Source organism: Octopus bimaculoides, chromosome 10 (genome assembly GCF_046866305.1).
Source record: "Octopus bimaculoides isolate indiv1 chromosome 10, ASM4686630v1, whole genome shotgun sequence".
In the NCBI taxonomy this organism is placed as follows: domain Eukaryota; kingdom Metazoa; phylum Mollusca; class Cephalopoda; order Octopoda; family Octopodidae; genus Octopus; species Octopus bimaculoides.
In genome coordinates, this window is record NC_142937.1 from 23,154,026 (window position 1) to 23,181,525 (window position 27,500).

Consider the following 27,500-nt stretch of genomic DNA (forward strand, 5'->3'; position numbering starts at 1 on the left):
ATCCTCTGTACCCAAGAGATTCTAAGCATTTTTCTATAAAACCACATTTCTGCAGCTTTTAGTCTCTTCTCCAAGACCTTGCTTATCGGCCAAGACTCACATCCATACGTCAGCACCAACCAGATGTAGTACTTCACTGAAGGCGGCGAGCTGGCAGAAACATTAGCACGCCGGGCGAAATGCTTAGCAGTATTTCATCTGCCGCTACGTTCTGAGTTCAAATTCCGCCGAGGTCGACTTTGCCTTTCATCCTTTCGGGGTCGATAAATTAAGTACCAGTTACGCACTGGGGTCGATGTAATCGACTTAATCCCTTTGTCTCTCCTTGTCTGTCCCCTCTATGTTTAGCCCCTTGTGGGCAATAAAGAAATAAGATGTAGTACTTCAATAGCATTTTCTTGACTTGACACCTACCATACAATATCATTTTAAAAATATACAATCACATCATCAAAATCTCAAAGCTACAAGACAATATAGAATAAATTCAAACAGTAAGAATAAATAAGCATTACCTGTGATAGAGTAATCTGAATATCAAAGCCTTAAATTAGAACTCACAATCTTAAAAGAAAGAACTGGATAAATACATCAGATATCATCTGAGACAGACAATGCTGGACAATGAGATCAAATGGTCAAGCCAGAACCACCTTTGGTCCAAGACAAAAAGAGGCTACACAACAAAAAAGTATATTTATAAACACATAACAAGTGACACAGGTTACTATGAGGTAAAATGTATTTCTTTTATTCATTTCAGTCATTTTGACTGTGGCCATGTTGGAGCACTGCCTTTAGGCGAACAAATTGACCCCCAGGACTTATTCTTTGTAAGCCTAGTACTTATTCTATCAGTGTCTTTTGCCAAACTGTTAAGTTACGGGGATGGAAGGAAAAGACGGAGGAGAAGGAGAAGGAGAAGAAGACGAAGAAGAAAAAGAAGAAGAAGAAGAAGAAGAAGAAGAAGAAGAAGAAAAAGAAGAAGAAAAGAAGAAAAAGAAGAAGAAAAAGAAGAAGAAAAAGAAGAAGAAGAAGAAGAAGAAGAAGAAGAAGAAGAAGAAGAAGAAGAAGAAGAAGAAGAAGAAGAAGAAGAAGAAGAAGAAGAAGAAGAAGAAGAAGAAGGATGAGGAGGAAACTGCAACTACTCCCCTCGTGGTATATAAGTCTTAGAAACTCCAACAGATTATCCTGTAGCTAATTTACCATTCCCAACCATATCATTTCCATTCCAAAACTAACTTCATTTTCTCTTCTGTTTTTACAGCACCACAGAACCATATATTATGGTACCTGAATCAATAGCATCGATGAGTTTACTTCTTGTAATATGAAACAACCAACACAAAGTTTACAATTTCAGACAGGTAGGGAGGGAATTGATGCTCACAACATCAACAATAGAACTTCAACAGAGAGAAAGAGAGAGAACGATTGTATACGTCTGTGTGTTAGTGTGTGGTGGAGGTGGGGGTGTGTGAATAAATACTAAAAAAAAACAAAACAGATAAGAATTCTGGTGAGGGGGGGGGGAGTATGTGAGTGAGAAAGATAGGGAGAGACTTATAATTATAAAGATGAAGAAAATGATTGAAAGAGGCAAGATGAGGATGATCGAACGGAAAGGAAATAACTGATTGAAAAGAGAAGATGAAAATGAAAAAAACAAAAGCAAAACAAAACTGAGAATTCGGATCAAAAACAAGATGAAACTGAAGATGCTGAAGGAAAGGAAGAAGCAAAAGAAAGAAGATGAGGAAGGATGAAGTTAATGAAAGAAGATGCAAAAAAAAAAAAAAAAAAAAGAGTTTCAGTAAGGTGGGTAATTATGAGTTTGGTAGTTAGTTTCTCTGCAAAGATTATTGATGAATAAATGTGATGATGATGGTTATTTTTTTGTGTTTTTTCTCCCCCTTTTAACAAACTTTTGCAGATTGGAAGGAAATATTTGTTACAAATATGAAATATGAAGAAATATTTAAAAAAAAATTTAAAAAAAAAAAAAAAATTAAAATAATGAAAATCTTCTGTCATCAAATTTCGAACAAACCGGAACATTGCATGTCCCGTGAAGTGAGTTGATAGTTGATATATATATTTCCGGATAAACAACAACAGTAATAATAATAATATTAAAGAAATTTAAAATAAAATGGAAAATAAAACACAAGGGTAGAAAGAAAAGCTTGAATAGTAATTTGTAAGATCTTTCACATGGGTATCTGTATATTCTATAAATCATATTTCACTTCGACTCAAATGGGTTTTTGTTGGATATTATAATTTTTGCTCTCAAAAATATCTCTTCTTTTTCTTACTTCACTCTTTTACACTTTAATTTGTTTCAGTCATTTGACTGTGGCCATGCTGGAGCACCGCTTTTAGTCAAGCAAATCAACTCCTGCACTTATTCTTTGTAAGCCTAGTACTTATTCTATTGGTCTCTTTTGCCGAACTGCTAACTTACGGGGAAGTAAATACACCAGCGTCGGTTGTCAAGCGATGTTGGGGGGGGGGGACAAACATACAAACGCACATATATATATATATATAAATATATATATATATACATATATAGGACGGGCTTCTTTCAGTTTCCGTCGACCAAATCCACTCACAAGGCTTTGGTCAGCCTGTGGCTGTACTAGAAGAGACCTGCACAAGGTGCCACGCAGTGGGTCTGAACCTGGAACCATGCGGTTGGGAAGCAAACTTCTTACTACACACCTATGCTAGGGCCTTCATATAATTACCATTTAAAAACATGCAGACTGTCATATGTGTGTGTGTGTGTGTGTGTGTGTGTTCATGACACTCTACATGAATTTACACACACACACACACATATATATATACATATATACAGACACACACAAGTTTAAAAAAAAGTCAAGCATCATCGACATTTAGAATGTTAGAATGTGTTGGGATAAACCAGCGATAAAAGGCGTCGCTATTAATGGTGACAACATAAAGAACAAACAGACCGAAACTACTTCCCTGGCAAAACACGTGATTTTTTTTTTCTTAAAAGATTATTATTAATTGGATCTAATCAATTTACGGCAAAATATAAGTAAATATTTTTTCTTTTTCTTGAAGTAAAGATTATCCTGAGGAGTCAGTGGTTGTGTGTATGTGTATATATATATATATATACACACACATACAAATATATACATACATATATGTATATACATTTATATACACATACATATATATCGACTGTAAATATGGAATATTATATTTGCAATTAGTAAATAATGATATATATTGATGTTATATATACATATATACATACATATACACACATATCACAAAGCCTTTCATGTCTTTGAACATCAACCGACTAAAACTAAAACCCAACACTGGGCCTAGGGACATATCATGCATGTCATTAAGGGAAATTTACAAGGAATGCATTAAAAAAAAGGGAAAACAGAAAAAAAAGTTAAAAAATAAATTCTTCTTGAAGATAGCAACGACTTCCTTCCTTCCTTACCTATCCATCTACGGTAAAAAACACATGTCTTTCAATCTGTTTAATCCCTGGAACTCTCAAAAATTGGTAAAAATCGGAAATTACTAATAGATTCATACATATCACAGTATGGTATAAGCATGGTTTTTACTGAATTATGATTTGTTTCTCAGCCCCAGATTAACCCCCTGACAAAGCTGAACTCTGATCAAATGCAATTCAACCATAGCCATCCCACCTGTACCCTAGATACATATCCAGAACTACATCATTCAATCACTTATCTTCTTTTATCTTTCACTTATTTCAATCATTGGACTACAGTCAATTCCACTGAGCCTAATATTTTACTGGTATTTTATCATGCTCAAAAAGATAAGAGGCAAAGTTGACTCCAGTGGGGTTTGAATCCAAAATATAAAACCCCGAAGAGATGAAGATGGCTTCTACTTTAAGCACAAGGGTAACAATTGGGAGGGGAGAGGAGGTGGGGTTAGTCAATATTATTGGCCCCAGAATTTGACTTGCACTTTATAATAATAATGCTTTCTACTGTAGGCACAAGGCCTGAAATTTGGGGGAGGGTTATGGTCGATTACATTGACCCAAGTGTTTCACTGGTATTTAATTTATCAACCCTGAAAGGATGAAAAGCAAAGCTGACCTCGGCGGAAATTGAACTCAGAATGTAAGGACAGATAAAATGTCACTAATACCTCTGCCATTTCACGACCTTAACATTGCTGAGACCCCCTTCGGCCTACAAAGTTACTCTCCGAGGCACACGTCCGAGCAAGGTTGTTTATGGAAGACCAGCAGTCATCCATGCATGCCAGTCTTCCCTCTCCATGCCACTGATGTTATCCAACGGAAAGGCAAAGGCTGATACAGCTTGGCACCTGTGACATCGCAACTCATTTCTACAGATGAGTGAACGGGAACAACATGAAATAAAGTGTCTTGCTCAAGAACACAACACTCAGCCCAGTCCAGGATTCAAACTCACAACCTCACGATCATAAGCTCAACGCTCTAACCACTGAGCCATGCACCTTCACTTAACACTAATAGTATTAATTTTAAATTTTGCCACATGGCCACCAAATTTTGGACACAAACACACACAAATGCACAGAAAAGAGAAAGAAATGCTCACAGAACTAAATATATGACAAAAAGTACAAGTGATCAGTACATCTTCAGACTACTTAGCCAATATTATTTTTAATTTTGTTTTTCCTTTATAGAAAAGACTGAGGAACAAACAAGAACAAACACTTTTCTGAGGGTTGGTAAAAGCTTCAACAGCAAAACCTTGCAAAAGAATGTTCCTTCAACTCGACCAGAACAAAAAAAAAAAAAAAAACTTGAATGGCTACAATCTCAGAAAATACATCATTATTGTTATTATTATTCATTATTATTATTATTATTATTATTATTATTATTATTATTATTATTATTATTGCTGTTATTTATAAAGATGGTTTTGTTGTTAAAAGTCAAGTTTGGTGAAACACTGTCACAAGTGGACAACAACAATGTCTATCAACCACTAAGGGTTTACTAAAAAATAATACTAAAAAATACTAAAACTAAATAAATAAAACAATGATAATAATCTTTACAATACTGAATGAAACAAACAAATCAGACAATGAAAAACAAAATCACAAAGACACATACATATACAAACGAATAAAAAAAAAAGAGAAAAGAGGATGATAAAGAGAAAGGCTTTTGAAAAATTAAACACTAAAGTGGTCTATGTACCCTAGAATACTGAAAGGTTAGAAAAAGGAAAACTTTAAAAAAAAATAATGGATGATGATGATAATAATAATAATATAAATAATAACAATTACAATAAAATCTATCTTAAAAGAGATCAGTTCAGCTGAATGAAATATAAATATATATTTAAGAGGAAATACAAAAAAAAAAAAAAAGCAAGTTTGAATGTTATTTGGAAAGGAAGTCTAAGTGGTAATATGTTTTTCAGGCTTCAAAATATGAAAAGTGGTTAGGATCTTAAAAAGAACTTCTTTTTTTAAATTGGTAATAGATAGACAAAGTGAAATCATAGTCATGGCTTGTTATTATCAGAGTCGTGTAACTTTCAGCAGTGTTGAATTTACAATGTAATTATTCTTTTTCATTCCAGGTGCCATTATATTAAACATTTGCGAAGAGTAACCATGCCACGTACAAAAAATTCAGCAGAACTGTCAGATTTTCAAAGAGGTCGTATTGTTGGGCAATCTGGGGCTGGTCTTAGCCAGCGAAAAATTGCCGAAAATCTTCAAATTCCTCTTGCTACTGTTAATAGAATCATAGTGCAATTCAAAAGCCAAGGTCCAGGATTCGAACTCACAACCTCATGGTTGTAAGTTCGATGCTCTAACCACTGAGCCATGCACCTTCATATGTATATATATATATATATATACACACACACAAACACGCATATGTATGTATATATATATATATATATATATATATATATATATATATATATATTATATACATACATATGCGTGTGTGTGTCTGTATATATATATATATACACATGCATACATACATACATATGTACACACAGAGACATACTTTGGGAAACTAATAACTATATTCATTATTGCAGAATATGTTTTTTTGTTGCAGCTGTTGTTGTTGCTACAACAGTTATTACTGTGGTGGTGGTGGTGGTGGTTGGGGTGGTGTTGGTTGTGGTGGTGGTGGTTGGGGTGGTGGTGGTGGTGGGTGTAATGATAAAGGTTGAAGAGTTACTGAAGTATTCCTTTTTATTTTTTTCATCACAATTGATCCTTCTAGGTATTTATTTCTTTCCATATTTATTTTACTTTTCAGATAAATTTTTATTCTTTCCCAGCTTCAACTAATTTTTAAGGACACTATTTTTTTTTTAAACAACAGCTACAAGAAGAAGAAGAACAACAACAACAACAATAATTTATAAGGAAGACAAGAATAAACAAACATAAATGAGAGAGAAAAATTATTTTTCGCTTAACTTCTAACCTTTCATCTCACTCTTTAAGAATAACTGCAAACAGCAACGCCACCACCACCGTAAATAAGACTATCACCATGACCACCACAACTACTGGCAGCAACACTGCCACCAACACCATCAGTAAAAACACTATCAGCACCACCACCACCACTACCACCACTCCTACCATGAATATCCTTGTCATCATCATCATCACCATGACCCCCACTACTAACAATCACAACACTATCAGCCATCACCGCCACTGCCACTAGCAACGCTACCACTACCACCACAGTACTACCACCGCCACTACAAATAGCTGTGCTGTCATTAGCACCAAAAACAACACTGCTATCACAACCGCCAACCCCTCACCTGCTATTGCAAATAACTTAGACACCATCACCATGACCACCAGGACCACCACCACCACAGACATTGCTGTGACCATCACCATCAATAAGAACACTATTATCACCAAAACAGCATTACCACCACCACCACCACCACCACCACCACCACCACCAACACTGTTGTTACTACCAGTACCAATAACACTACCGCCAGCACCACCACCGATACTACCACCATCACTATCACCAATATCATTAACAGCACCACCTCCCAATAACACTACCACCTAAACTTGTTTATGTCTCCATCACCACGGCAGTCATTATCACCAGCATCATCCACATCATCACTCTTCACCCAGCTACTTTGTACACTCAGCAACAAGCAACACCAGCAGTACTAAATACTGCAATATACTATAGGCATCACTGCCACCACCATCATCACCAGAACAATGGTATCACTAAACCACGAGGAAATGATGAGGGTCACATCACCAACCATAATGTTATTAGTAGTGATGCTGCCACCACCACCATGAATCTGTGTTGGTAATAACGGGATAATGTAAGAAACAAGAGAGAGAGAGAAACAGGGAGTGAAGGTAGAAGGATGGATAGATAAGTATTTAGGTAGATAGATTGATAGATATAGACAGAGAGACAGATAGATAGAGATAGATAGATAGATAGATAGATAGATAGATAGATAGATAGATAGATATAGACAGAGAGACAGATAAATGATAGATAGAGAGATAGACAGAGAGATAGATAGATAGATAGATAGATAGATAGATAGAGATAGATAGATAGAGAGATAGACAGAGAGATAGACAGAGAGATAGATAGACAGAGAGATAGAGAGATAGATAGATATAGACAGAGAGACAGATAAACGATAGACTGCTAACTTACGGGGACATAAACACACCAACATGCGATGTGGGGGTACAACCACAGACACACAAATACATACATACATATATATATATATATATATATACGACAGGCTTCTTTCAGTTTCCATTTACCAAATCCACTTACAAAGCTTTGATTGGCCAGAAGCTATAGCAGAAGATACTTGCCCAAGGTGCCATGCAATGGGACTGAACCCAGAACCATGTGGTTGGTAAGCAAGCTACTTACCACATAGCCACTCCATATATATATGTATATGTATATATAATGTTAATGGTGCGAAATTGTAAGAACCTTTTGGATGTTGACTGATGAGGAATCAGCTAGAATTTTCTGTTGGTTGTGTTTATGTTAAATTTTTGAAATATACTTATATATATATATATATATATATATATTCATATATACATACATTTTTGTTGCAGTGTGTGTGTTTGTATTTGTGTGACTCTTGTGTGTTTATGTATAACCATGTATGTAAATATGTATGTGTGTGTGTGTGTGTGTGTGTGCATGAACAAGTGTGTGTATATGTGTGTGTATATATATGAATATATATATAAATATATATATATATATATATATATATATATATATATACACACACACATATACATGCATGCATACACACACATATATACATACATGGTTATACATAAACATACAAGTGCAAACACACACACTGCAACAAATATATATGCATTACAGATGAGCACTAATGCCTCGCCAAATACACAGATTGATCAGTCAGTCATATATTTACATATAATATACATATTTATATCTATGTAAACACCCTCCCCACTCCAACACTGGCAGCGACTAAATTTATTGGAATTTCCAATAAGAATTAGACGGCTCCTATGGTCATGAAAACCAAATTAGCTGCTGTCATTAACTGCAACAAGCATAATTTATTAAGCAGTCACAAAAAAAAAAAAAAAAAAAAAAAACACCATAAGGAATTTTTAAAGAATTTTATGTCAAACACCCTCCCCTACAGACTCCAATCTTACCAAAAACATAACCTCATATCACCTCACCACATAACACACATCACCTACCCATCGAGGTCAGCTCTGCTCTCAGCCACCCCCGCCCAAAAAAAGTTATCTCTCAATTTCGATCCTACATCTTAATATTTTGTGGTTTAATCTTAGCTCCAACACAAACACAAACACACACACACAAGGCACAATAATCTCGGACAAATTTATGCATTGTTTGAGGAGTCATTATTTTGTTTTCCATTAAGCTTACAGAACATTTTGTTTCAATTAAAGGCTACCATTAACAATTATGAAAAAAGAAATAATTTAATAATCATAATAATAATAATAATCCTTTCTACTAAAGGCAGAAGGCCTGAAATTTGGCTGCTACTTATATAAGTAACCCCGGAAGGAAGAAAGGTAAAGTTAACCTCAGCTGCATTTGAACTCAGAATGTAAAGACATGAAATGCCGCTAAGCATTCTGCTCAGCATACTAATGATTTTGACAGCTCGCTGCCTTACCAATAATAATGATGATGATGGTTCAAATTTTGGCACAAGGCCAGCAAGTTCAAGAAAGGAGGCTAGTTGATTACATCAATCCCAGGATACAACAGGTACATTTTTATTTTCATCCACCCCCAATAGGGTGAAAAACAGTTGACCCCCCCCCCCCCCCCAGTGGCACTTGAACTCAGAACGTAAAGACAGATGAACTGTCATGCCTTTCTACTATAGGCACATGAACTGAAATTTTGGGGGAGAAGGGAGAAGACTAGTAGCTTACATCAACCCCTGGGCTCAATTGGTATTTATTTCTAGTAGCTTAAGGTCAACCCCTGGGCTCAATTAGCATTTATTTCTAGTAGCTTACATCAACTCTTGGGCTCAATTGGTATTTATTTGATGGAAGCAAAGTTGACCTCAGCAGAATTTGAACTCAGAATGTGGGGCCTAGGACTCTGCCAACTCATGGCCTTTAATGATTTCCTGTTTTGGCACAAGGCCACCAATTTTGAGGACCGGAGCTGATTACATCAACTGCAGTGCTCACGTGCTGCTTATTTTATTAAGTCCAAAAGGCAAAGTTGATCTTCGCGGAATTTGATCTCAGAATGTAAAGAGACAAGAAAAACGCCACTGAGCATTCTGTCTGATGCACTAACGATTGCACCAGCACACTACAATAATCTTTCACACTATAGGCACAAGGCCTGAAATTTTGGGGGAGAGGAGCCAAGTCGATTACATCAACCCCAGTGCATGACTGATACTTATTTTCATCGACCCTATGAGAACTCAGAATGAAAAGACAGACGAAATGTCACAAATCGTTTTGCCCGATGCACTAACGATTCTCACAGCTTACTGCCTTAAGCAAAAAAAAAATTGGAAAATAATAATCCTTTCTACTATAGGCACAAGGAGAGAAATTTGCGGTGATGGGGGTTAGTTGGTTACATCGACACCAGTGGTTGACTGGTACTTATTTCTTTGATCCCATACCTCTAAGCATTTCACCTGGCGTGCTAATGATTTTGCCAGCTCGCCACCTTAATAATAATAATCCTTTCTAGTCTAGGCACAAGGCCTGAAATTTTGGGGGAGGGGGCGGCAGTCGATTACATTAACCCCGGCACACAACTGGTATTTAATTTATCAACCCTGAAAGAATGCAAGGCAAAGTCGACCTCAGCGGAATTTGATCGGGCACTCTCTGAGTTCGGGTTTGGGAATATTAACCCGATTCCCTTTCGATGCGAGGCCGGCTACAACTGCTGCTGCTATATTTGCTACTATCGCTTTCGTGACGGATCCAGCGCCTTTCGTGGAAGCTTTCGCCCGCTTCTTAGGACCGACTGACCCGTGCTCGACCGCCGTTGGCACGGAACCCTTCTCCACTTCGATCTTCGAAGGTCTCGTTCGAATATTTGCTACTACCACCGAGATCTGCACCAGCGGTCAGCTTCACCCGGGCTCGCGCCCGCGTCTTCCATGCACGCCGCGGCACCCTCCTACTCGACCGGGCATCGGAAAGTCGCCTCGCCGGCGATCGCGCAACCTGTCGCCCGGCCGGTCCGGCATCGGCCGCTCACTCCAGCGCCATCCATTTTCAGGGCCGGTCGATTCGGCAGGTAAGTTGTTACACACTCCTGAGCGGATTCCGACTTCCGTGGCCACCGTCCTGCTGTCTATATCGACCGACACCCTTTCGGGGATCTAATGGGCGAAGCGTAGGGCACCTTAGCTGGACGTTCGGTTCATCCCACATCACCAGTTCTGCTTACCAAAAGTGGCCCACTTGGCACCGTGCATTCGTCTCAAGAATCGCGCAAAATAAATTCGAACAATTCGCAAACGGCCACCTCCGTTCGGGACAGGAGCGGCCCGTTTCGCCCGTTCCAAGTTCGAGAGTAGATCGAGGCCGTCAACGTCCGCGGGGGCACCACCAGGAGTGGAGCCTGAGGCTTAATTTAACTTCCTCGCCCGCGCCTTCGCTACGCCGAGCTCTCCGACCGGAAGGGATGTCCTCGCCTCTCCTTTCTGCTGACGGTCGGACCCGCTTAACCCACCGCGCGATCGATTCTTCATGGCCGGCGGGTCCACGATTCTTCCGCCAACCACCCGCACGCCTCGTAGTGAGCTCCCTCGCCCTCGCTGACGCCGTCGTTCCGAACTCCACGCTGGGTCAGATACGCTCGCTCGCCCGCCGACAGCCGCCCGCCCACCTGTTCGTGCTGTCGCCATCGATCGATCAGTATCCTCTTCCTCGCCCGCACCGTCGCTACGCCGAGCTCTCCGACCGGAAGGGATGTCCTCGCCTCTCCTTTCTGCTGACGGTCGGACCTGCTTAACCCGCCGCACGATCGATTCTACATGGCCGGCGGGTCCACGATTCTTCCGCCGACCACCCGCCCGCCTCGTAGTGAGCTCCCTCGCCCTCGCTGACACCGCCGTTCCGAGCCCCGCAGCGCGTCAGATTCGCTCGCCCGCCGACAGCCGCCCGCCTGTTCGTGCTGTTGCCACCGACCGATCGGTATCCTCTTCCTCGCCCGCACCGTCGCTATGCCGAGCTCTCCGACCGGAAGGGATGTCCTCGCCTCTCCTTTCTGCTGACGGTTGGAACCCGCTTAACCCGCAGCGCGATTGATTCTTCACGGCCGGCGTGTCCAGGATTCTTCCGCCGACCACCCGCCCACCTCGTAGTGAGCTCCCTGGCCCTCGCTAAAGCCGTCGTTCCGCGCCCCTCGCCGCGTCAGTTACGCTCGCTCACTCGCTCGCCCGCCCGCCCGCCTGTTCGTGCTGTAGCCATCGACCGATCGGTATCCTCTTCCTCGCCGGCGCCGTCGCTACGCCGAGCTCTCCGACTGGAAGGGATGTCCTTGCCTCTCCTTTCTGCTGACGGTCGGACCCGCTTAACCCGCCGCGCGATCGATTCTTCACGGCCGGTGGGTCCACGATTCTTCCGCCGACCACCCGCACATCTCGTAGTGAGCTCCCTCGCCCTCGCTGACGCCGTCGTTACGCACCCCGTGCTGCGTCAGATACGCTCGCTCGCCCGCCGACAGCTGCCCGCCCGCCTGTTCGTGCTGTCGCCATCGACCGATCGGTATCCTCTTCCTCGCACGCACCGTCGCTACACCGAACTCTCCGACCGGAAGGGATGTCCTCGCCTCTCCTTTCTGCTGACGGTCGGACCCGTTTAACCCACCGCGCGATCGATTCTACACGGCCGGCGGGTCCACGATTCTTCCGCCGACCACCCGCTCGCCTCGTAGTGAGCTCCCTCGCCCTCGCTGAAGCCGTCGTTCCGCGCCCCTCGCCGCATCAGATTCACTCGCTCACTCGCTCGCCCGCCCGCCCGCCTGTTCGTGCTGTCACCATCGACCGATCGGTATCCACTTCCTCGCCCGCGCCGTCGCTACGCCGAGCTCTCCGACCGGAAGGGATGTCCTCGCCTCTCCTTTCTGCTGACGGTCGGACCCGCTTAACCCACCGCGCGATCGATTCTTCACGGCCGGCGGGTCCACGATTCTTCCGCCGACCACCCGCCCGCCTCGTAGTGAGCTCCCTCGCCCATGCTGTCGCCGTCGTTCCACGCCTCGCGCCGCATCAGATTCGCTCGCTGCCGGCAGTTGCAGCAGTCTTTCTGTTCATGCTCTCGTTCTGGTCTTCCTCCGCCGCCGCCGGGTTTCTCATCTCCGTTTGCGCACGTTTATTTTTCGTCTCCTCCTCCTCCTCCTCGCCGACCCGCGGCCTCGTCAACGTCGTCTTCGAGGACCCGGTCAGGTTACGCCGCTGACCTCGTGTCGCGTCGCCGCCGGCGCGGCGGGCGGGCTAGTTGTCGCTTCCCGATCCGCCACAGGCGACGCGACGTCAACGAGAGAGAGCGGTGCCGTGTGTTCGTCCCGCTAGACCGGGACGGAACAACAACCGTGGCTTTAACTCTGGGTGTCGCGGCGGTGGTGCCCGCAATCTCCTCGCGCTCGCCCATCCCGGCATCGTCGTTGCTTTGGCGCGTTCGGCGGCCGACAACGCCGTTTACGTCATCGCATACACGCTTCTCGTTTACCGCAGCCCGTGCTGTCGCAATTGTTTCGGAGCGATCACTCGCTCGCTCGCCCGCGCGCGCTCGGTGGGAGTCGTCGTCCTCGTCGGCGGAGGCGACTGTCGTAGCGTAAGAAGGGAAAAACAGCTGTCCCCGCCGACCCGCTGCACTTCGGCGGCGCGTCGTCCTTCTTGTCCGACCCGTCCGTCTTCTCCGTGTCTCGCGCAGCAGCCGGAAACCGCCTCGCTTCTTCAACCCGCACCGGCGCCCGTCCTTCCACAGCCCCCCGAATCGGCGGCCGCGGCCGCGATTTTTCAGTCTCCTCCTCGCTCACATCTGCTCTCCGCGCGGTGGCGACGATAGCAGCAGCAGCGGGACTTCCGCCTCGACCGCTCTCCCGCCTTCCACTGACCGACGCGACGGTGACGCTACTACAGCGACGACGACGACACCTGGTTGATCCTGCCAGTAGTCATATGCTTGTCTCAAAGCTTAAGCCATGCAAGTGTAAGTTCATGCCGTAAACGAATGGTGAAACCACGAATGGCTCAGGAACCGGACCTAATCCTCGGGACCGTAATCCTCACTGCGAGGAGAGTGGATAACTGTGGCAATTCTAGAGCTAATACATGCAACCGAAGCCGCGATTGCAGGTCGCACCAGGGTGTCAGGCCGAAAAACGGCTTCCGGCAGCGGTCGCCACCGCTGCGCCTCCGCGCGCTCGGCGTCGTCCCAGCCGCCGGTCGTTGCCGGCGACCGCTCGGCCGGGTCCGGGGCTGCTCGCCAGTTCCCGCCGGTAGCGACGATACGGTCGGCCTTCCGCATTGGTCGCGGCGCAAATATTAGACTGAGACTGACGATTTTGGTGACTCTGGATAACTGTCAGTACGATCGCACGGGCTAGTATCGACTAGCCTTCGCGCGACGGGTCCCCCGCGAGTCCACCCTATCAACTGTCGACGGCCCGGTAAGTGCCGACCGTGGTGGCAACGGGTAACGGGGAATCAGGGTTCGATTCCGGAGAGGGAGCATGCGAAACGGCTACCACATCCGAGGAAGGCAGCAGGGGCGCAAATTACCCACTCCCGGCACGGGGAGGTAGTGACGAAAAATAACGACGCGGGACTCTGTCGAGGCCCCGCGATCGGAATGAGTACACTTCAAATCCGTTAACGAGGATCGACCGGAGGGCAAGTCTGGTGCCAGCAGCCGCGGTAATTCCAGCTCCGGTAGAGTATATTAAAATCGTTGCGTTAGAAAAGCTCGTAGTCGGAATTCGGGACTCGAAAACGTGTCCCAGCACGTTCGAGGCGACGGTGCCGTCGCGGGCATGCCTCGCGCGCGTCCGCTTCGGTCGTCCGTTCGCACTCCCGGCCCTATTCGCCGGTGCGTGCGCGGTCGGGCCGCAGAGCTCTGCGCGCATCATCGCTGCGATGGTCTCTCCGGCAGCCCGTCTCCCGCCTCCGCTACCGTCCCCCGTCCGGTCGATCGGCATCAGCACGCGATCGTTCGGCTTCGCCTTCACCGGCGTCGCAGTCACCGCTGTTGCTGCTGCCGCCTCCGCCTGTGGCGGCGGTTCGCGGTGTTCGGGGGAAACAAACGGGGGCGAGCGTCGCCGCTCGCACGCGTTTCGGTAGCGCGTCCACCTGCCGGTCGTTTCGGCCCGCACGGTTCCTCCGAGGGTACTCTTCGCCGAGTGTCCGAGGCGGCCGGTACGTTCACTGTGAAAAAATTAGAGTGCTCAGAGCGAGCCCCGCCGGCTTGCATACAAAAAGCATGGAATGATGGAAAATGGCCTCGTCTGCGCCTTATCCGTCGGTCTCCGTTCACGACGAGGCAATGATTGAAGGGAGCGATCGGGGCCACTCGTATTGCGACGTTAGAGGTGAAATTCTTGGATCGTCGCAAGACGCACTGCAGCGACGGCGTGTGGCAAGTACGTTTTCCTCGATCAAGAGCGAAAGTCCATTTTCAGGAACAGTCCTCAGTCAAATCGTCCAACCCATGCTAGCATGGAAAGCGGACGTTAAACGATGATGATGATGATTATTTCAAATTTTTACCACAAGGGCAGCTTGGGAGAAGGGATTAAGTCGATTACATTGACACCAGTGAATAACTGGTACTTATTTAATCAACCCCAAAAAGACGGAAAGTAAAGTCGACCTCGGGGGAATTTGAACTCAGAACAAAGCGGCAGACGAAATACGGCTAAGCATTTCACCTGTCGTGCTAATGAATCTGCCAGCTTGCCATCTCAATAATAATAATAATAATAATAATAATAATAATAATAATAATAATAATAATTGTCTAAGGTCCTTGTTGTGACGTGACAAACAGAACAAACCCCTGGTAGACACAATATCTTCAATCAACAACCTCACAATATTGTATACTGTGTGACGTCTATAATAATAATAATAATAATAATAATAATAATAACAATAATAATAATAATAATTTTCAACTAGCAATAACTCGGATTTACCTCATTGGCCATGGTACCACCTAATAATGGTCCTTTCTACTATAGGTATAAGGCTAGAAAGTTTTGTTTTTTAGGAGAGGCAGGGCTAGTCGATTACATTGACCCTAGTGGTCAACTGGTACTGATTTCATCAAACCAAGAGGATGAAAGACCAAATCAATTTTGACAGAATTTGCTCTCAAAGCATAAAAGACAAACAAAATTCCTCTAAGCATGCTAATGATTCTGCAGGTTCGTCATCTTAACCATAATTATAAAACGATAACACTAATAAAAGAACAAAAACTAAAAGTATTAAAATATCCATTTGCAATGAAGAATGTGTTGCTCAATTAGAAAACCATAGCCGTATCCGAGATGGGGGCAATTAGCAGGAATTAAGATGAGGAGAAGGTCATTAGTTTTGGCAGTGATCAGAATAATTTAAAGCATGCAAATTGCATATTTTCACCCAAGAAGTTATTTCGAAAGAAAAACAGGTAATATAAAGAATTTATTTGTGGTTTTTATCTATATATATGTGTAGCATCGTTTAAAAATATTTTCAATTAGCAAAGGTGATTAAGAAGTTGACCTGACCGTTTCGGAGAAGGAGAGGACACGTTTTAGAAGAGGTAGATAGATGAGAATATGGAAGGTTGAGTTCGATGGCGAACGTAATTTAGATGCTAATTTGTAAACTGATCACATATGGGGAAACTAATCAGATTTCGTAAATATTCTTACTACCTCTGACACACACACACACACAAATATTTATGTATATATATCTACACACAAACATATTTATACATATGTACAGGCATAGACACACACACACTGCACACAAATATTCACATATATATATATATCTACACACAAACATAACATACATATATGCACACACATACACACACACACATACAAATATTTATGTATATATATCTACACACAAACATATTTATACATATGTACAGGCATAGACACACACACATTACACACAAATATTCACATATATATATATCTACACACAAACATAACATACATATATGCACACACATACACACATGTATAAATGTTATATAAATATACATGTATACATGGATGTGAACACAGATAAATGCATATACAGATGAACAAGTACACACGCACAAACACATATATATATTTGTGGATATATATATATAAATTTTTTACATCTGTTCTTCCAAGCTGACATGTGCAAAATGAAACTTGTTGAAGGAGATTTTCTATGGTTAGACAAATTTCTTGATGCCAACCATATATATATATATATACACAAACACAAACAAACATGTATGTATATACATATATATATACATACATACATATCTATATATATGTATGTATATATATATATATATGTATATATATATATATGTGTGTGTGTGTGTATATATATATATATATATATATATATATATATATATATATATATATGTATGTATATATAGATGTATGTATGTATGTATAATTAATAATATCGAAGGGGAATAGAAATATTAGAAAGTTCTACTTCCAGTGGCCTAGCGTGTAAAAATTTAGTCCAATGACTATATATTACTCATAAATACAGTGTACATTTAAACACGCCAGAGGTATCCATCATAGGATTCCCTCATGCTAGAAAGAATAGCTAAGTTCCACAACCATTATTAAGGATAAAATTTCAAAATTTTATCCCTAACAGTGATTGTGGAACTTAGGTGTTTAAATGTACACTGTATGTAAGTATATATATATATATATATATATATATATATATATATATTTTTATGTATGTATGTACTATATATATATACACACACACACACATACACATTTGGAATTCAAGACGGGATGCCTCTGGGAGCTACTCTATCCTGATGACCTTGCTCTAATTGCTAAGTCACTCTCAGAACTGGAGGAAAAGTTTCAGGTGTGGAAGCAAGGATTAGAATCGAAGGGCCTTAGAGTCAACCTAGCTGAAACCAAAGTCCTAATAAGTAGGAAGACAGACAAACCACAAATCCCTTCAGGTAGATGGCCCTGTGCAATCTGTAGAAAAGGTGTAGGTAGAAACTCTATAAGATGTACCCAATGTAAGCTATGGACACATAAGAGGTGCAGCAATATCAAAGGGAGGCTAACTGGGAATATAGTTTTTGTATGTGGCAAATGTTCAGGTGCTATAAACACTGAAGATGTACAGAGAACAGCTTCTGTCACATTTCAGAGAGAAAAACTAGAAGTAGTCGATAGCTTCCGTTACCTAGGGGACCAAGTCAGTAGTGTCACACCCTAGCAGTTGAGGGAACCTGTGGGAGAGGTAGACCCAGGAAAACCTGGGATGAGGTGGTGAAGCATGACCTTCGAACATTGGGCCTTACTGAGGCAATGACTAGTGACCAGGACCTTTGGAGATATGCTGTGCTTGAGAAGACCCAACAAGCCAAGTGAGACCATAGCTCAAGGCCTATGCCAGTGGGTGTAACCAGCCCATTTATGAATACCCCTCATTTATTGGACAATAAACCTTGCTTGTGAAGACACTGAGGCAAGGGAAATCAAAATCGAAATTGCTGACGTGGCCGATGACAGTACTGCCTGATTGGCACTCGTGCCAGTGGAATGTTAAAAGCACATCTGAACATGGGGTGTAACCAACCCACTTATGAGTACCCCTCCTTCACTGGACAATGAACTTTGCTTGCTTGCGAAGACCTATTGAGGCAAGTGTAAACAAATATATATGAGTATGTGGCATGATTCTCAAGAAGTAGTATGGCTTTCAATTAGTTAAGAGATTAAGGATATATATAAACTATGTTGCAAATTAATCTATTTTGATAGAATTTAGTGGAATTTTACCCTAATTTCTTTTTTTTTTCACCTTAAAAACCAAGGTTTAATAAATTGCTAAGAAAATATTCATTTCAAATTTATTCATATTCATTGCAATTAAGCGAATAAACCAAGAAGCTAATTGGTAATTAACATTAAGAAGTAAAGAAAGTAAACTCATTAAATTTTTAAATATCAATACTGAATTTCATTTCTGTAGTTTTGGCTATTGATATTTGATAAAAATCATTGCAAATAGACATTTCAAATAGTCAATGCTTCATTTCCATACATGAAGTACACTCACACACATATGCAAACAGATACAATCACACATACACACAGAAGCAAATGTGTGTGTGTGTGTGTGTGCGTGTGCGTGTGTGTGTGTGAGAGAGAGAGAGAGAGAGAGAGAGAGAGAGAGGATATATATTGTATCTGTTATTTACATCAGCCACTGGGCTGCAGTCAGGCTGGAGCGGCATCTGGAAGGGTCTTAGTCAAACAGATTGACCTCGGTAGAATTTGAACTCAAAACATAAAAACGAACAAACTGCCATAAGCATTTTGCCTGGTGCGTTAATGATTCTGCTAGCTTGCTGCCTTAACAATAATAATAATAATAATAATAATAATAATGATTTCATTTATTTGCCACCAGGGAAAGGACAAGGGGGACAATACAAAAGAGACATAGAGCGAGGGGGGATTACATATAATGAAATGATAGAATAAATAAATAAATAATTTTAAAAATAATGATAATCCTTTCTACTAAAGGTACAAGGGCTGAAATTTTGGGGAAGGGGTAAGTCGATTTCATCAGCCCCAGTGTTTCACTGGTACTTAATTCATTGACCCTGAAAGGATGAAAGGTAATTTTTAAAAACACCCCCAACACATCTGTGTGTGTGTGTGTGTGTGTGTGTGTGTGTGTGTGTGTGTGTGTGTGTGTGTGTGTGTATGTGTGCGCGTGCGTGCGTGTGTGTGTGTGTATGCAGCATAATTTCAAGAGCAACATGGTCAGAGAAGGCTTGGCAAAAAATAACTATAGAAGCGGAATAAGGGACAGAGAGAAAGAGGTGTCCAGCCAATGTAAATAGAATATTAAGAATTTAAATTTGATGAATTTGAAGACCAACAATTACAGAGAAATTTTTTTAAAAAACCCAGCACATTCATTGCTAAATAGTGAGTAATTGATTTCGTTTGTCTTTTAGGATTATTATTTATTATATATCTTTTTTTTTTCTTAACAGAGTTTTAAACTTTTAAGGATATAGCAGGAGGAACATGATGTAGCGATAACTTAAGGGCAACAGCATATTCCTTAAGTAGGGATGAAATTATAAAGAAATACACACCAGATCATATACACACACATATATATGTGTATGTATATGCATGTGGTTTTTTTCCCTTTTCTTTTTCACTACAAGATATATATCTCACAGAACATTAATCATTTGAAATATTGCTTTGATAAAAAGGTGAAATTTTCATTATTATTATTATTATTATTATTATTATTATTATTATTATTAGTATTATCGTTTTTTTTATTTTTTTATTTTCTTCTTCTCTGGTGCTGTTTCTGTTAAAATATGTATGGCCTCAAGTAATTTTTAATATAATGTGAAACTGAATAGGTCTTAATGATAGCTTTAATTTAGAAATATGAAAAAAAAATAAAAGAAAGAAAAAAAGACAAAATGTACGAAGGAAAAGAAGAAAAAAAATAGTATCAATTGGTGGAGACGGGGAGGGGGTACGAGTATGAAGAGAATACCTTTTGTCTAATACACAGCGATAGGCCTTTTTTTTTTTTTTGTTATTAATCTTAAAAAAGATATTCCTTACCTGCCATTTACAAAATGAAGAATGGTAATCTAAAGATAGTCAAATGAAGTCTTAATAGAAGATCTGACTACAGACAGAAATTCATTGAATTTTCAGAGTAAAAATGCTGTTTGTTAGCTCTGAGAGGTTCTCTGCCATTTTGTGCAGGATAAAACATTCATTATAAAGAATATTTCAAGAAAGAATGAATAAAGAAAAGAAAGAAAGAAAAAGAGAAAGAGAGAGAGAGAAAGAGAAAGAGAGAGAGAGAGAGAGAGAAGGCTATCACAAGTGAAAAGAATGCACTGAAGATAATAATTTCAGTAGGAACACCATACTATGACAGAAATACTGAGTTAATGACAGTCTCTATATGGTAGCTTGACCTGCATGAAATAGCAGCTAAATTACCTTTAATCCTGGAGTATTTATTTAACCCAGGGTGCTTGACCTTTTTCCTTTTGTAGCCCCCGCCTACCTCCTTTTAAGTAGTTGTTATGCCTAGCACCCACCAAAGTGGTAAGTGAGGTGTCTTTTTTTTTTTGACCCCCTTCGGTCACGAATGACCATGGGATTGCACCTAGAAAATTACCCTCCAAGGCACAAGTCCGGACAAGGTTGTTTATGAAAGACCAGCAGTCGCCCATGCATACCGGCCTCTCCTCTCCATGCCACTGATGTTATCGAAGGGAAAGACAGAGGCCGGTACAGCTTGGCACCAGTGATGTCGCAACTCATTTCTACAGCTGAGTGGATTGGAGCAACGAGAAATAAAGTGTCTTGTTCAAGAACACAACATGCAGCCTGGTCCGGGATTCGAACTCACAACCTCACGGTTGTAAGATCGACGCTCTAACCACCGAGCCATGTGAGGTGTCACAACTAAACTAACTAAACATGGATAATAATTTATAAATTTTATTCTGAAAATGGATTCTATAAACTTTTAACTGTGAAAGGACAAAAGTCCTAAATTTATTTCATACATTGCAAGTTAATGACTTCCCCATGCCTGATGAGATCATCATCATCATCATCATCATTTAACATCCGTTGTCCATGCTGGCATGGGTTGGATGGTCTGACCAGGGCTAGTAAGCTAGAAGGCTGCACCAGACTCCAGTCCCTTTTGGGCATGGTTTTCTATGGCTAGATGCCCTTCCTAATGCCAACCACTTCGAGAGTGTAATGGGTGCTTTTACGTGCCACCAGTATCTGCCACAACTGCAGTTTTCCTTGGCTCGATGAGTCTTCTTCTCAAGCATGGCATAATGCCAAATGGACATTGTCATTGCCTCCGTGAGGTCCAACACTTGAAACCTGGCATACGGTCAAATGGTCTCGGTCCTTGCCAGCATGAGGCCCAACACTCGAAAGGTGCCTTTACATGCCACTAGCATGGTGCCATTTATGTGACACACTGGCATCTGCCATGACTGCAGTTTTGATGGGTCTTCTCGTTTTATTTTAATAATCATAACTAGTTTTATCCTGTATAATATAAATACTACTACAAGTAAAATTTAGTATGTTAATTATGTTACCCCACTGCCCCCTAAAGGAAGGTGGCATCACCCACATTAAAAACCTTTGATTGGAACCTTTTAATACCAACCCACTTGAGTTTGTCCCCTGTTTTTATAATACAGACTTTCTATCTTAACCCTTTAGTGTTCAGAATACTTTGGAAAAAGTCAAATGTAATGCTTGTTTATTCACATGGTTTTGAATTAATCAAGAATCATAACTAACCACACCATCAAAATCTCGAAGCTACGAGATAATACGTGTCTAATTCAAAACAATGAGAACAAATAAGCTATACATTTGACGAGTGAAGGTACATGGCTCACTGGTCAGAGTGTCGGGCTTACAATCATGAGGTAGTAAGTTCGATTCCCAGACCGAGCTGTGTTCATCTGTAGAAATGAATTGCCAAGCTGTATCGGCCTTTGCTTTCCCCTTGGATAACATCAGTGGCACGGAGAGGGAAGAATGGCATGCATGGGTGACTGTTGGTCTTCCATAAACAACCTTGTCTGGACTTGTGCCTCAGAGGATAACTTTCTAAGTGCTATCCCATGGCCACTCACGACTGAAGGGGCTCTTTACCCGTTACCCTATGTACATGTAACGATGTGGTGATTGGAGTTTGGTATGCATGGGCGACTGCTGGCCTTCCATAAACAACCTTGCCTGGACTTGTGTCTCGGAGGGTAACTTTAAGTGCAATCCATTCAAATTTTGCCACAAGGGCAGCAATTTTGGGGGAGGGGATGAGTCGATTACATCAACCCCAGTGTTCAACTGGTAATTATCTTATTGACCCTGAAAGGATGAAAGGCAAAGTCGACCTCAGCAGAATTTGAACTCAGAACATAATGGAAGTTGAAATAACACAAAGCATTTCACCCGGCTTGCTAACAATTCTGCCAGCTCGCCCTGTTGATAATTATATAGATGATGATGGTGATTTCAAATTTTGGCACAAGGCCGGCAATTTCAAGGGAGTGGGTAAGCCAATTATATCAACTACAGTGGTCTACTGGTGCCTATTTTACAGACTCTGAAATAATTGAAAGGTAAAGCCGACCTCAGCAGAATTTGGACTCAGAATGTCAAGATAGATAAAAAGCCGCTAAGCATTTTGCCTGGTGCACTAACAATTTTGCCAGCTTGGTACATAATAATAATAATAACAATAATAATAATAATAATAATAATAATAATTTTAAAATTTAAAAAAAAGAAAAAAACCCAAAACATGATCTTTCTTCAAAAGTAGACAGGAGAAAAGCTTGACAACTGTTAATAGAAGACAGAACTGAAGAATGGTAAATTGCATGGAAGTCTTGAAAGGATAATAAGTACACTTGGCAATTGAGATTTCTACGTTTGGCAAAACTAGACGATTCTTTTATTTCATTTCAATTACAGTCATTGAGCTAAAAACAATTGAAACATTAAATGAATTTTAAAAACACCCTTCAAGACATTCTACTGTAACTTTTCTGTGCGTGTGTGTAAATAGTTACAGAAGAACAAAGTGAAACAGACCTATGTGAACATGTATGTTTAATTTTGTACAAGGTATATTAGTGCATGCATTTATGCAAATCTGTGTGTGTGTGTATTATATATATCCACATACACAGATACATATATATATTCATACACACGCACATACATATATATATATTTATACACATGCACATATATAACTACATATCCACACATACACATACATGATGTGTCCCATAAGTCAGTCAGGATTTTGAATGTAAATTACTTCAATACATTATTCAGTGATTAGACACACTGAGCATATGTGTACATGTACACCCACATAAGAATTGAGAAAGCAAAAAATTCAATAGACTGTAAGTGTGTGCGTGTGTGTGTGTGTGTGTATATATACATATATGCATGTGTGTATGTATGTGTGTGTGTGTGTGTGTGTGTGTGTGTATATATATATATATATACGTGCACATACACATACAAAGTTGGTAATGAGAAGGAACCAAGAAAATTTAACGAAACAAACTCTATATTTCTTTCTTTCTTTAATCTCCCTCTCTTTCTCTCTCTCTCTCTCTTTATATACCATTATAGATTAAGTTCATTAAGTAATTAGCTCTATATGCAATATTCTAAAAACTAAAAGAAACAGGAGGAAAAAAAGAGTTAACAATTAGCAGCTTTTGTTTTAATTTATCTTGAGGTACTTTGCAGCAAAAATTACATCAAAATATCTTTAAAAATAATGAAAATAAAAAAAATTTATTTATTTTCTTTCAAATTCCAAATTCTACAGGGCAAATGGTAAAATAATGTTCATACCATAAATGAAAATAACTGGTTTTGATGAAGCAAGAATATAATTTTCCTTTCTTTGTCAAGAGGTGGGTGACGGAGTAGTAGTAGTAGTAGTAGTAGTAGTAGTAGTAGTAAGTTAGATAAAGATAGATTACAATATTAGTGCAACTCTTTGTTAATTCTGGCAGTATAAGCGATGCCAATGCCGGAAAATGTAAGAGGCACTATAAAGCTAAGCCTGCAAGAAACAGCAGTCAGATCTCCCTCAAAAGAAGAGGAAGGACAGGCGAAATAAAGTAATCTTAGATTATGATAGTCAAAGATGTAATGTTTAACTCAGGTTATTTTGTCAAATTCAATATTTACTTATCCACATTGTTTTGAATTAATCGTGCATTATTTGGTAACTGAGATTTTGATAATGTGATCAATTATTTCCGGAATGACATCACAGGGTTGGCATGTGAAGTTTGGACCTGGCTAGATTAACCGTAAAAGAGATAGAATATTTGGGCTGAATATGGCTGACTGAAATGCTAAAGGGTTAACTGGGAGCTAAGCAACAGCTGATATTGTAAAACATTCGAATCAACACTTTGCACAAAACAAAACCATTTTTTATGGTATACAGGTCGAAATGTCATGGTCAGTATTTACACCCCAAAAATGTAGGTCAATTTTTATATCAAAATGATTTGGGAGGACCAAAAGCTTATTCAAAATGCAGCAGGATTTGATAAAATAGTAAAGATGTTTGAAAGCTGACACTACATTCTTACAAAGTAGTAAGAAACTCTCAGCTGAAGGTCTTCAAAGGAGTAACCCACCAAAGGCTCATGTTTTGGCCCTGGACTTCTTTCATTCTAAGGGGGCAGGCCACATTCAGGTCATGACTCCTGGGTGCCATTCTGCTGACATTTTTTTAACCAGTTGGATATTAGAGACTTGGGCATTTAAACTGCTTGGAGATTTTATTTAGCTGTATCTCTTCTCCGTTGACTCAGCTTCCAAACATGAAGAAATAACATTGGTTGTCATGGAAACAGTGAAATGTCAACACTGTTACATTGACTCACTTGAGAATTTCTTACCACCAGCTTGTACTTCAGAAAATAGAGAATCCAGACTGAGTTCCTGGCAGTCCCAAAATAAGTGAATTGCAAAACACCATACTTATGGTAACTCTTTACTCGTTTTACTTGTTTCAGTCATTTGACTGTGGCCATGCTGGAGCACTGCCTTTAGTCGAGCAAATCGACCCCAGGACTTTGTAAGCCTAGTACTTATTCTATTGGTCTCTTTTGCCAAAGCGCTAAGTTACGGGGATGTAAACACAACAGCATCAGTTGTCAAGCGATGTTGGGGGGACAAACACAGGCACACAAACATATACACACACACATACATATATATATATATATATATATATATATATATATATATACATACATACATATATACGACAGGCTTCTTTCAGTTTCCATCTACCAAATCCACTCACAAGGCTTTGGTCGGCCCGAGGCTATAGTTGAAAACACTTGCCCAAGGTGCCACGCAGTAGGACTGAACCCGGAACCATGTGGTTCGTAAGCAAGCTACTTACCACACAGCCACTCCTACTTTGCATATTTTATGTAAAATACTTTCCATGTAGACAAAATCAATGTCCTAGGACTTGAGTAATATCCAGGGGTCCATGATGAAAAAAAATTATAAAGTGTTGAAAAAAAAAAAAAAGAAAAGCATACAATCTGTTATTACTCACCAAATCAATAGTTTTTGCATTTTTCAATTCTTTTGTACTGCACCAAGTCTCACACCAGAGCCATTCCTGAGGTAACGATTTGATAGCCACTTGGTGGATCATGTTATTAGGCAGATCTTGATCTAAATTGGCAAGGCTGTTTGGATCTTGGCTCAAACCTTGGTACTGGCCTCTCAAACGATCTCCAGCTGCTATCCGACGGAATTTTTTCAAATCAACAACATAGAGGGCACTGTGGTGGTAGAAGAAGAAGAACAACAATAACAACAATAATAATAAAACAAAAGTTTCATGAGCTTTGAGAAATAAAAGAAAATAAACATAACAAGAAACATGCTGTGGAAAACAGTAGTGTGGAAGGGGAAGGAGACAGTCCCCTCCAGTGACGCTTTTATAAGGGAAATACTTTTGGACCTGATGCATAAAGCTCTATAGGCTGGGGAGGTGGGACGATGTTGGGGGGAGATCATGGGCTATCCTGGGTGCCACTCTCTCACTATACCACTGGTGTTTCAAGCAAATTCCCTTTTCTCTAGGAGAAAGCAATTTAAACACTTGAGGATAGATGCAAGCATATAAGGTTTTAGATTACGAGGATTATGGGAGTGTTTTTCTCATTAGAAACTTTGGCATTGATGAGAAAGTATGTGATCTGATCAAAGTTGTAAACACATCTTTTAATACAATTCTTTTAGTGTCTCCATGCAGTCATGTGGTTATCGAATGAGATTCCTGTACACCAACCCATAACTATTTCATTTTCTTGACTTATTCACTTGTTATTTCAATTTTCAGACTTGCTGACCAAAAGTCTATGCAAACAAAGAACTGTTTACATACAAGAAAATGGTACCGCCTCTTGATGATAAAGGGTAGCACTACACCACAGTAGTAGAAGTGAAGGAAACAAGAGTGGGATAGATATTTTAAGACACTGAATGAAACACGCTCTATGTGAATAATCCGCATGGAGAGTACCACTGGCAAAAAAGAGCTGTAACTCAGGACTGCAAATTTCCTGTAGCAAACAGAAATAACACACTCAAGCAGAATGGTTACAATTAACATTTTAAGTTTACACAAGTTAGAGCCTTTAGTCTAACAACAATTATTTCTTGGTGAACCGCTTCGTTACCATATTTCTGTTGAAACACTTCACCTTTGTTTCAACAATTAATTTTGAAAATAATGAAGTATTTAGTAAAGTAACTTTGTTGTCATTAATCTAGAGTTTGGAGCATAAATTAACATGGAATTTTGATGGCCGGCTTTTAATGTGAAAGAATGATGAAGAACTAAAAAGAAAAAGGAAAAAAAAAAGACAAGAAATTTCAAACACTTTACCTGATATGATATTTACGGCCACCTAAGTGACTTGCCCAATATCCTGATTTCCAGAATCTGAAATGGTATATAGATAGGTTTTAGGACATTTTCATTTCTGACATG

The 27,500-nt window shown here is 40.6% G+C and overlaps 1 protein-coding gene and 1 pseudogene across 2 annotated transcripts in view; one reads left to right on the forward strand and one right to left on the reverse strand.

Annotated features, from left to right (window-relative positions):
* Window positions 1-27,500, reverse strand: part of LOC106873980 (UDP-glucose:glycoprotein glucosyltransferase 1) — a 180,299-nt gene that overhangs the window by 31,589 nt on the left and 121,210 nt on the right. For both annotated transcript variants that reach the window (XM_089358448.1, XM_089358449.1), the window contains exons 39-40: window positions 27,396-27,452; window positions 26,052-26,283 (exon numbers count right to left, since the gene is read on the reverse strand). In XM_089358448.1, the coding sequence (XP_089214574.1) occupies window positions 26,052-26,283; window positions 27,396-27,452 (289 nt within the window). The remainder of the gene's footprint in view (window positions 1-26,051; window positions 26,284-27,395; window positions 27,453-27,500) is intronic.
* LOC149133458 (small subunit ribosomal RNA) lies at window positions 13,764-15,454 on the forward strand (annotated as a pseudogene).